The sequence below is a fragment of the Staurois parvus genome, unplaced genomic scaffold (genome assembly GCF_062004578.1).
Source record: "Staurois parvus isolate SC_StPar_1 unplaced genomic scaffold, SC_StPar_1.0 ptg000630l, whole genome shotgun sequence".
In the NCBI taxonomy this organism is placed as follows: domain Eukaryota; kingdom Metazoa; phylum Chordata; class Amphibia; order Anura; family Ranidae; genus Staurois; species Staurois parvus.
Genome location: NW_028318426.1, coordinates 959,909 through 972,444, shown reverse-complemented (window position 1 = coordinate 972,444; position 12,536 = coordinate 959,909). Strand labels below are relative to the sequence as shown.

General features: G+C 41.1%; 1 protein-coding gene across 1 annotated transcript in view; it reads left to right on the top strand.

Annotated features, from left to right (window-relative positions):
- The window catches only part of OLFML2A (olfactomedin like 2A), a 184,217-nt gene that overhangs the window by 155,617 nt on the left and 16,064 nt on the right, over positions 1 to 12,536 (top strand). The window contains exon 6 of the mRNA XM_089693387.1: positions 9,677 to 9,931. Within this exon, the coding sequence (XP_089549513.1) occupies positions 9,677 to 9,931 (255 nt within the window). The remainder of the gene's footprint in view (positions 1 to 9,676; positions 9,932 to 12,536) is intronic.

Here is a 12,536-nt window from a genome sequence, read left to right as displayed (position 1 = left end):
TTGAGATCATTGACAAAATCCTCACGTGCAGTTCTGGGATGATTCCTCACTGTTCTCATGATCATTGACACTCCACAAGGTGAGATCTTGCATGGTGCACCAGACCTAGGGAAACTGACAGTTGTTTTGTGTTTCTTCCATTTGCGAATGATTACACCAACTGTTGTCACCTTCTCACCAAGCTGCTTAGCGTTAGTTTGGTAGCGCAGTCCAGCCTTGTGTAGGTCTACAATCTTGTCCCTGACATTCTTGGACAGCTCTTTGGTCTTTGCCATGGTGGAGAGTTTGGAATCTGATTGTTTGATTACTCCTGTGGACAGGTGTCTTTTTTATACAGGTATCAAAAAGAGATTATCAGCACTCCCTTTAAGAGACTGCTTCTAATCTCAGCTTGTTACCTCTATGAAAGACACCTGGTAGCAAAAACTCCTGCTGAATGATAGGGAAATACTTATTTCCCTCATGAACATGCAAATCAGTGCATAATTTGTTAGACATGCATTTCTTTTGAATTTTGTTTTGCTATTCTGTCTCTCAGTGTTACAATACACCTACCATTCGATTTTCAGACTGACCATTTCTTTGTGAGTGGGCAAATATTCAAAATCAGCAGGGGATCAAATACTTCCTTCCTGCACTGTGTGTACATATATATATATATATATATATATATATATATATATATATATATATATATAAACACTGCATGTTGAAATGTGTTATTTATATTTTTACATATATTTGTAATTGCATTCCAAAAATGTAGATTAAATGTATTTTTAAAGACATACAGTATATTTGAAAATGTATTTTTAAAAATATTTATTTTCTTTTTCATATTTTGTGATAAAGACGCATTTCAACATAATATATATATATATATATATATATATATATATATATATATATATATATATAGAATATGGCCAAAATTGTAGTATTTCAAATATATGTCAGTATATTTGGGAAGAATATATTTAAAATATATTTAAAATATATGTTTCTTCCATATGGGTATAACGTATACAAAATTGTCTGTTACACGTTGCCAGTGCTAAACATTTAGGATATTTAAATAAATATTGTGATGTTTCCAATCAAGAAGAAATGACATCATATGAGTCTTTGGGATCATCATTGCAAGTCATAGATTTTCCTTTGTAGGCCTTTCCTCAGGTTGTATAGATCCCAGAGTGTCCTCTCAGCTAAACTAATAATACCATTGAAAGCTGTAGTTCTACAAAAAGCCAGGGTTTTAGGACGTTTGGGTTATAGAGTAATTGCATGCAGCATTGAGATTGGAAGAAAAAAGAAATGAAAAAACTGTTTTGTTTATCCCAAGTGTTTTTCTTGTTGAGTTGAAGTGTAGAATGTGTTCTTTTACAATGATAAATAATATATAATTTGAATACCATGGCATAGATATAACATGAAGACCTTAATGAAAGATTTCTGACACTTTATATAAAGTTTTAAATTATTGCAAGCTCCCTCAGATTTTCATCTGTAAATCCTGGAATACAATTCAAGTAACACTGTACTTCTCAACACAGTTCTCAAACACGAGAAATATAAATTTCCACCACTAGGGGGCATTGCAGGAGGTTTTAGTTTCTTTTGTTTATGGGCTCTATTCTGTACCTTCTACAGTTGGGTGATTGTTGGGATACAGTAGTTTTTGTCCTCTTAGGCCTTCATTGACAGGTAAGAAGGTACATTTGACAGACAAATTAGTAATAATTAATGTTCTCCACCATCACCGCAAAATGTTTACCTATAGTCTGCTCAGTAAATTGTTTTTTCTTTTCCTCTTCTCAGTAAAATGGTGAGACCACCATGTAGAGTTTGGAAACATTTCCACAGTGCAATTTCTGCGTAGAGTAAAGCTGAAATTTGGAAATATTGTGAGAAGAAATATTCCTTTCCATATGGTACACAGATGAGCAAATACATCCTTGCATGCCAGAGGTGCCCTAAAGACATAAAAAAAATGGCATTAGATGGTGAGGACCATAATGAAAGCGCAAGTAGATTTTCCCTCCAGACATCTCATTCCAGAAACACTTTCTGCTGCCTCTGGATCATCACAAATTTTAAAAAGCAAGTTTAGTTTCATTACTGATCCATTTCCAGGGAGATAAAAAATATTTTTTCTCATGGCTTCAAAATGTCTGGAAATTTTACATCTCTAATGCAGGAGCACTAACAATTATGCAATAATGTAGAATATTGTTAATTACTACTGCTACCACAATTCTCTACTTTTTCTTTCTACTGACTACCAGGCCACCTCTTTCAGCAGGTGCTTTCTGTAATTGTAGAAGGAGTGGGAGAAATTAAAACTTACACTCTGGCCCATAGATCTGATATGCTAGAAGTTGCTGAAGATACTGTAGCTGGAAAATTGATTTTAAAAGTAAAGATTTGTAAAGGTTCAGATTTAAAAAAAATAATAAACATGTCACATTTACCTGCTCTGTGCAATGGCTTTGCACAGAGCAGCCCTGATCCTCCTCTTCTCGGGTCCTCCACTAGGCTTCTGGCCCTTCCTCCTGCTGAGTGCCCCAAATAGCAAGCTGCTAGCACTGGGGGCACTTGGGTGTGCTCGATTCCGAGCCACCTCTATGTGTCTATGAGGCACACAGAATGTGGTATAGCCCCATCCCCTGAACCCGCCTCACTGACTGTAATGGATAGCAGTGGGAGACCCAGGAAATCTTCTGCTCTTATGCACATCACTGGTTCAGGATCGGGCTCAGGTAAGTTAATTAAGGGGGGCTGGGGAGGGAGCTGCACACTGAAGGTTTCTTCACCATTTACAACCTCTTTAATTTCGCTCATCAATTCTTGAGCAATAAGGGCTTCAAATCCTTTCCTTCCCTCCATAATTCACACTCTATGCCAGCATCGTAAATCTTCAGGTATCTTCAGTTAAAGCATTTTTACGCCCCGCTTGCTGCTCAATCCTGTTTGGCCAGCCCCATGACCCTATTCGAATGCTCTTGTTACAGGGACCCACACAGACGTGGTGGCCTTATCTCTGCCCTCTATGACCTTCTCTCAACTCCTGAATTGGCACCAAACCCTTCTTATGTCGCTAAGTGGGAGAAGGAACTTGGACGACAACTGAGCCCTACAGATTGCGAACGCATCTGTTCAGCTACCAAGTCCTCCTCGCAGAATGTAGTAGCTGTAGAGACTAATTACAAAGTATTGCCCAGTTGGCACTTGGTCCCGGCGAGGATTGCTAAATATACCCCCAGTTATTCTCCTAACTGTTTTCAGGGCTGTGCAATGGTAGGAACATATTTCCATATTTGGTGGTCTTGCCCGGTTGCCCAAGTTTTTTGGCCTGACGTTTTTCATATGCTATCCCTGCTTTTTACAAAGTCAATATCGCCAGACCCGACTTTAGCCCTGTTAAACTTTCACCCCCTCCCCCTCCATATCCAAATCCCAATTCAAACTTCTCTTGCAAGTCTCCACAGCAGCTAAACAAATAATGGCCAAATCATGGAAGTCTCCATCCCTGTGTATCCTAGCAGTTAGGGACAAGGTAACACAAGCAATGATTCATGCCAAAGTGGAAGCAACCATTATGGACTCTGTCCCCAAGATTCTAATGATCTGGGCCCCTTGGGTGTAATGCTTCCTTCCGCCGGATTCTGATGATTCGCTGCTCCTCTCTTAACGTCTCTTAGTCCTGCCCTAAGGTGACCCTACGCACCAATCCACACGTTGGTCTGCTCCCGACATTACTTCTTCTTTTCTGGAAGTCATACGCCCCCTCTCCCCCTCCTCTGTTCCCCCTCTAGGTTTTTTCTATCCTTCCCTTCTTCTTTTGAACCTGCCCCCTCCTTTTCTCCCTGCTTTTTTTCTTTCGCTTTCCCTGAAACCTACATGTAGTATTGGGGAGTAGTACCCTCTATTTAGATCCTAACTGTATTTTACCTTCCTTTGTATTGCATTATTACATAATTTTTTTTATGGTTCCCTTTTGTATATGTTTTTGAACGATATTTTTCTTATTGCCTCTGATAATCATGTTCTCCTTTATTCTTGTACATGTATTTGAATGTCCTACGCTTGTTACTAGCTTGGAAAATTCAATAAAATGTTTGAACAAGAACCACTTTAATTCCCTGCATTACTGCCCTTTCCCTACTCCTAACCACAGCACTGGCTCCTAGTAGTGTATAGATTATGTTCACAGCCCTCCTAATACCTGTCCTTCATTTAGGCATATATTTGGTTAGCATCAATGATGGTATTGCCACAGCTGACACTGCCAGGTGCTACAGAGACTGGCCCCATCCAAATTTTGCTATGGGGACACAGGATCTGTAGTGCACCATGACTGCCTTGCCATGGACAAAGCCAATTGCTGTTCAATCTTCTTCTGCCTGTTTGTCTTTCCTCCCTCATGATTTATAATGAGTTCTTGCTCTGCATTATATATTGCCATTGGTCCATTATCAACTTACACTGTGTCTCCCCTTGATCCATTTTTTTAGATTGCACACTTAACTAAATAACACATGTCTAGATAAATGTTTATACATGTATCTAGACATGTAATACATGTTTGGGCAGTAATGTATTCCAGTGTGTGCAGTCACTCAGAAGCTACAAACTATTTAACCTAAACTATTACAGGTACAACACGTATTTGCTAGTTGATTAAAAACACTATGCTCTCTTGGCACAATAATGTCAGTATATTTCTGCAGGGTTAATCTTACATCGTCCTACATCCTACATATATCCACCATTGTTTTCAGTAGCAGTTGGTGACTTTGTGGCCTTTATGTCAAGGCAACAACAAACCCCTTCCCCACAGTTATGTAGTGTACTAGCTCATATTTTGTTTTAGACTTGAAAGTGTTCAGGAAAGTATCTGCTTCATGAAAGAAACCCATTTACAATACATGCAAATGGTTATTTAAAATATCAAAATATGTTGGTCCCCCTTTTCAATATTTGACAGACATACATTACAGCAAGGCTCTTTTCTGCTACGAACAAACTACTTGTTGGCAGTATTTTCACATCAAACATATTGAAATCAATGTGATTCTAAAGAAATGATAGGCAACAGGTATCATAGAAATTTAATATACAATGTTGCTCCAGTCTAACAGACTACAAAACAACCTGGACCAAAACTGGCATATCAGACATGACCCCAAATCTCAGTCAGTTTTTTTAATTCACTTAGATTTTTTTATGTAAATCAATAACACTAAGATAATATGACACATAATTACAGAAAAAGAAAAATGATTTCTTGACACTGTACCTTGTTACTTACATAAGCCACCTCCACATGCACGCATAGGGGCCGTGCTTAGTCCAAATATTTTCAAGAACAGAAAACAAGGATTAAAAGAGAAGTATAGGTTTCTGAGAAAAAACATTATACTCACCTAGGTGGATGCAGCTTCGATCCAATGCTTCATCTGTCCCCCGCAACGTCTAAGACTGAGAACAGAGCAATCAAAGACTGCTGATCATTTAGTTCTTGGGTGTGCTCTGAGCACAGTCAGCCTGCTCTGTGTTCTGCCTCTCCAGCGCTCACTGGAGCACTGGGCTCTGGAGGGGGTGTGAGAAGTTGGCTCAGGCTCTCAATGGCCTGCTGAAAGGCTGAGCCAGCTGCCATTCCAGAAATATGGGTAAAATCAGGATCTTTCCAGAGCCTGAAATGGCTGAGTGATGTCAGCTGATAAAGGGCTTTAGCCTCCTGTTGGCTGGAGATGTGTCACAGGAGTGAAGAATGGACTGAGCTCCTGTGATCCTGTGATTGAAGAAGTACAGCCAGGTCCTTAGTAATGCAGAGTGGAGGTGTCAGCTGGACATCTATAAAGGATAGTTATGTCTCTTCTATCAATGTCAACACTATATGCACACTTAATTTATTATTTTATGGTATAATCATCTTTTGATTGCTATTAAACTCCAAAAATATTTAAGTGATACTTACAGGCTGCCTGCAGAAAACTAAAGTGGGGTGGACACCAGATCAGTCACCCTGCACAAGAAGAGAGCATCCAAAACAAAATGAAAAATCTACTGCTTTCAAGAGAAATGCTCGGCAAACATGGACCACCAATCTTCAAACACTCCAGTTCTGACAAGTCCCCTTGAGGACTGGGGAAGCGCCTGGGACACGCTAGAAAAACAAGAACAGAAGGGCGCACCAGCCTTGCACATTACATTTGTGATACCTTTATTAGAGTAAAATGTAAATATCTACTCACAAACAGCATGTACGTTCAAGCCCATCAATGTCCACAGTGAGCTGCATAATCCAGTCCATTGTACAAGTCCCACCTGCAGAAAGACCAATTGAAATGGTTGATGCATTTTGAGGCACTTTCTTCTTCATCAGAGCCAAATTTCACTCATACACCCATAGTGACAGGACAAGACTCTGTCACTGTGAGAAGATAGGAAAATGTGACACAGGATTCTCATTTAGGGTGAAAGTGATGTTCCAAACTAGTGTTTCTGGGCAGAGAAAGCTATGGATTTGGCTTTCGATGGATTCTGCAGCTCTGGATCAGAACATTCAGTCCAGTCTCTGGGTTTTGCTAGCCACCTGCAATCTGGAGTACACATCTGTGAGGTGTCGTTATATACTGAGAATAGCTCAGAGCTCCCAGTTGGAGACTGCTTCCAGTGAGAGAGATGGAAGGTCTCATCGAGGGGTCAGAGGACCCAGCCAGGAACCAAGAGACAGAAGTTCAGACAGTTCCAGGAGTCACGTTGGCTCCTATCAGGGTGAGAGGAGAACCCCCATCCATAGGCCAGAGGTGGGCCTTACAGCAGGGTTCTGGGTCTAAAGGTTAGAGAGCCAAGTATCCAAGAGAGGTAGTGCAATTGAAGCTGAGTGAGTTTCTGAGCCAAGTGGCTCTGCGTTTTACAGTGCATATATTTCTGCTGAGGTTGGAGAAGATCCCCTGCATGGGAAATCATTCGTTTGTGAATTTGTGCTTTCTTTTAAATAAAAGTGGGCTACCAACCCCTGAAAAATGCAAAAAATGAAAAATCCCTGAAAAAAATGCATCTACCATGAGAGCTAACTGCTCCATGTCACACTATATATTACGTATTTATTTATTTTTGCCAGACTATGTATGAAAGAAATTTGACTCTGCGAAAGACAACACTCCCTCAAAACGCCTTGGTATTTTCAAAGGGTTTTCCTGCGGTTGGGACCGGATTATGCAGGACACTGTGGACATTGATTGGCTTGATTTTACATGCTGTCTGTGCATAGATATCTACATTTTACTCTAATAAAAGTATCACAAAGGTAATGCGCAAGGCTGGTGACTCTTCTGTTCTTGTTTTTCTAACAAGGAGAGAGCAGTAGGGACCGGTCTTTATTTCTAAACACTCTAGCATAGAGGCAAAGTGCAGGAGTTTCAAGCTGGCTTACTGCACAGATCTGGAAGAAATAAAGGATACTGATGTTCATGTATGAAAACACATGGCTCTTGTATTTAGACAATATTTGTTTAGCCTAGAGTTCAGTTATACTTCCAGCAGCAGGGGTTTGGAAGAAGAAGCAAGAAGTGATGAACAGAAAAGCCACACTTTATTGGAACTAAACAGAGCAGCTGTAATAGCCTCATCAGCACAAAGCACATGTATTGAAAGTGCATAAAGAACTGTTTTCATAATCAAAGATGAACTCTAGGAAAACAGCACTATACACAACTGAAGGACATATAAATGGCAGCCGTTTTAGCTGCCAAAGCATTTGCATTGCTGCCATGGCCAGGTTAGTGACTTAACTTTTTGACTGCAATTTAGCAATACAGTAGGTCCCCCTTCTGTTCCAGCTTTGTGATTGGACTGCAATAAATTGTCCTCCTGCCAAGACTGCACTTTGATTCTGAACACATGAATGCACCTATTAGTTTTTTTATTTAATATCTGCCTAGAAGTTTTTACTGCATCAGGTGTGGTCAATAGTTTTCTTCTGAGAAACAAAACATGGTACATTGCTACTGATGGATATTCATTATCACAGTATAGCCAAAGTGATTTGGCTATACTACATCCTGTAGTTCGTACGAGTGCACTTTGTTCTGCACTCCTGTGGCACATTTTCAGCTGACGTTACTGCCGCATTGTTGACTGACGTTACTCAACCGTGCAAAGATCTGTTTACATCCAACTGCCCTCCGATCTGATCTGCCCAGACAGAGAGAAAGCATCCATTTGTTTTTGGTGTTTCAAATCAGATTGAAGGTAGGAGAATGTAAAACAGACACAAGTCCGTTTACATCCATCACTCCAGAGAGGAAAATGGAGAGTCCAATTGGGTCCATCTTAAAAATGGACAGGCGAACCTGATCGGACCACTCGTGTAAAAGGGGCCTAAATTAATATTTTATTTTTTTTTTTTTTAGGAAAACAAACGAAAAAAAAATCCTCCTGCAAGGTAATTTATTTAGTTATTTATTTCAGGTACTTATATAGCGCTGTCAATTTCCGCAGCCCTTTACACATATATTGTACATTCACATCAGTCCCTATTCCTCAAGGGGCGTACAATCTAAAGTCCCTAACTTACATTCATACATACACATACTAGGGCCAATTTAGACAATTGGCTCTTGTTTAAATTGGCCCTAGTATGTGTATGTATGTAGGGACTTTAGATTGTACGCCCCTTGAGGGATAGGGACTGATGTGAATGTACAATATATGTGTAAAGCGCTGCGTAAATTGACGGCGCTATATAAGTACCTGAAATAAAGAAATTACCTTGCAGGAGGATTTTTTTTTGTTTGTTTTCCTAAAAAAAAAATAATAATAATAATTTAGGCCCCTTTCATACGAGCGGTTCGATCAGGTTCGCCTGTCCATTTTTAAGACGGACCCAATTGGACTCTTCATTCTCCTCTCTGGAGTGATGGACGTAAACGGACGTGTGTCTGTTTTACATTTTCCTACCTCCAATCTGATCTGAAACACCAAAAACAAATGGATGCCTTTCTCTCTGTCTGGGCAGATCAGATCGGAGGGCAATAACATAATGTGCTAGTATGCATCGAATACTAGCACATTATGACAGAATGACAGGCCTACCTTGAACCTAAGCCCTGCCGCGGCGTGCTGCCACCACTGACAGGGCTTTCACCTTCACCCAATTTTCCTTGAATGGCCGAGCTGCGATGAAGTCATGACCACGGCACAGAGCAATGAAGGAATAGCATGTGTATGTAGTTCCTTTAGAACGCATGCACCGGTGACGTCACCGGCTGCCAAACACACAAATATCTCCTAAACGGTGAACATTTAGGAGATATTAATTTTACTTACAGGTACGCTTATAAGCTTACCTGTAGGTAAAAAAATCACAGACAAGAGTTTACTGCCTACATAGTTCTCTTTTAAAAGTGATTTGGTCTAGACATTTATCGTATGTATATTTGACAGAGCAATGTGTTTAGTGTTGTAAAATGTTATCTTAATTCTTCACCTAGAATAAAACTGGAAATGTTAGTTTTGACTAAGTGCACCTAGAAGTACACGTGCTGTTGATACGTTATCCATGGCATTGCAAAATTAACTTAGTGAAGTCACTTATAAATGACTTAATAATGATTTGTAATATACATGTATAAGGGTTTGTTGTTTCATGCTGTCATGTTTTTTTTAGAAAACACTGGTAGGTTGACAATACGAGGAGAAAAACAAGACAGTAAAACAGAGGGAGAAATTAGAGAAACCCACATCATTCAAGAGGACAGGATTATAGAGATGCCTGCAACAACCACTGCCACCTCCACAACACCTGCTACAACAACAACCAGGACCGAAAGTACAACAACAACTAAAACTACTACCACTGAACACGTACCATCAACACTCTCATCCACAGATCTGGGACCTGAAGCAGGCAACAATAATAAAGGTCAGTGTTTTTGTAGACATTATATGGTATAGGACAGGGGTCAGCAACCAGTAGATTGTGATCCAGTAGATCTTGGCCTGGTGACTGGTAGATCATGATTAGGGCTTGCTAATCTTCCATTCCAGAACATCAGAGTGCAATGCAGAGGGACCACTTGTAAAGTTGGAGCTGTAGTAGTGAACAAGAGCCACATAAGCTGATGCCTCCTCTCTAGTGCTGACTCCTACACTCTGTCAGGGATGGTGCCAAGCAGGACCCATTCAAGTGAATGAGGCCACTGTGCAAGTGCCCTGCAACCTTGTGGAGTACAGCAAACAAGGAGTTAAAGCAGGCAGTTGCTTTCTTAACTCCTTCTTTAACTCATTAGACCCAGGGGTGTATTTACCACAAGGCAAACAAGGCACTTGCCTAGGGCGGCATTTTTCAGAGGGGGGCAGCACCTCCCCCCAGAAGAAGGGATGAAAGAAGGGACAAGTGCACCATGGGAACCATGTGGGATCCGAGAGAGGCTGTGGGATGCTTGATAGTGTATGTAGAGCCTGGATCTCATTCTCAGGGATGTGTGAAGCTGTAAAGATGAGTGTCTCTTTAGCGCCGGGGAAGGGGGAGGATATTGGAAGGCTGTCCCGGGTGGGGGAGCAGGGGTGTTGTTGGTCAATGTCAGGCTCTCTGCGTGGGAGGGGTTGGGGGGGGGTGTTGGTCAGTGTCCATGGGAGAAATGATTTTTCTGTTGCCTAGAGCAGCACAAAACCTAAATACACCACTGCTCAGACCCCACAGAAGCATGCACTTGCAGAACGGCCCATTTAATTGAATAGGTCTCAAATTGAAAGGCGGTAGCGCCCATCATAAAGCAACAGGTGGTGTAATTCCTGCTGTAGCATGTGTACATCTTTGGCTGCTACCTCAGCAGCTAAAAGGGGTAAGTATTGGGGACAGTAAAACCATGACTCAACTGCAGGGTTTATTACCCCTCAGCGAGCCCTAAGAGTGCCACTGCTGGATGCCACTAAGGACTCATTCACTGGTGCAGCAGGCACTGCTGCTCCTCTGCAAAGCAAACCGTGTTTGACAGGTGGTGAGGAGGCCATATGTTGCCTCCTCACCACCTGATTTAAACCCATGATTGCCATGCAATGCATGCGATTGTGACACAATAGTACGGCAATTACAGGTTTAAATGTGAGGAGGTGATACTGGGCGATGCTGTGCCCAGTGATCTCATGTTGTTCAAGTAGATCTCCACCTCTTTAAGGTTGCCTACCCCTGGTACTGCACTTTCAAACATTGACTGACAGAAGTAGAAAAAAAGAAAGGAGTATTGTATAGAAGCTGTAAACAATGAAGCAGTAATATGTAAACATTCCTGTGTAGAGCCAGCAAATTGCTACTTTGAATCAATTATTCTGTAAAAAGTTTTTTAAAGTGGTATTAAACCCAAAGCCAAAATTTTATATATTACAATCCTTTACCACTTGCCTGCCGGCACTTTTACCCCCTTCCTGCCCAGACCAATTTTTATCTTTCAGCGCTGTCGCACTTTGAATGACAATTGTGCGGTCATGCAACTCTGTACCCATATGAAAATTTTTATCATTTTTTTCACACAAATAGCTTTCTTTTGGTGGTATTTAATCGCCACTGGGGTTTTTATTTTTTGCACTATAAACAAAAAAAGAGCAAAAAAAAAAGTTTTGCTTTGTTCCTATTATAAAATTTTGCGAACAGGTAATTTTTCTTCTTCTCTAATGTGTGTTGATGAGGCTGCACTGATAGCTAGCACTGGTGGGCACTGATAGGTGGCACTGATGAGGTGCCACTGGTGGGCGTTGATGAGGAGGCACTGATGATGCACTGATATACAGCAATGATGGGCACTGATAAGCAACACTAACTGACAGCGCTGACTGGTGGCACTGATGGGCAACTTTGCTGGGCACTGATGGGTGGCACTGATAATCAGGGCACTGATAATCAGTGCCCTGATTATTAGTGCAGATTGCACTAGATTGTGTGACAGCGTGCGGAAAGTTCTGCCGATAATCGGCAACTGAATTTACTTTGTGATCAGCTGTGTCATTGGGCACAGCTGATCACATGGCAAAAGGCCACTGTGATTGGCCTTTTACCTAGTCATGTGATCAGCTGTGTCCATAGGACACAGCGATCACTGACAGCGGCGGGTGCGCACCGCTGCGATTGTGCTCTGGGAGGATGTCATCTGACGCCCTCCCAGAACTGGACTAGTGCACTGTAGCCATCTTTTGGCTATAGCCTGGTTGTAAAGTGGTTAAACATGAAGGCTGCTTTTTTTTGCTTTTATAAGGCTTTTTCCTTTATTTTCACCTGGTGATTTGTCCAGTAACACACTTTGGGGTTGATTTACTAAAACCGGACAGGAAAGGGGTTGATTTACTAAAACTGAACAGTGCAAAATCTGGTGCAGCTCTGCATAGAAACAAATCAACTTCCAGGTTTTGTTGTCAAAGCTTAATTAAACAAACTAAATTAAAAAGTGCACAGCTGCACCAAATTTTGCACTCTTCAGTTTTAGTAAATCAACCCTTTCCTGTCTTAGGGAGTCTCCACTCTTGATGATGGAGCC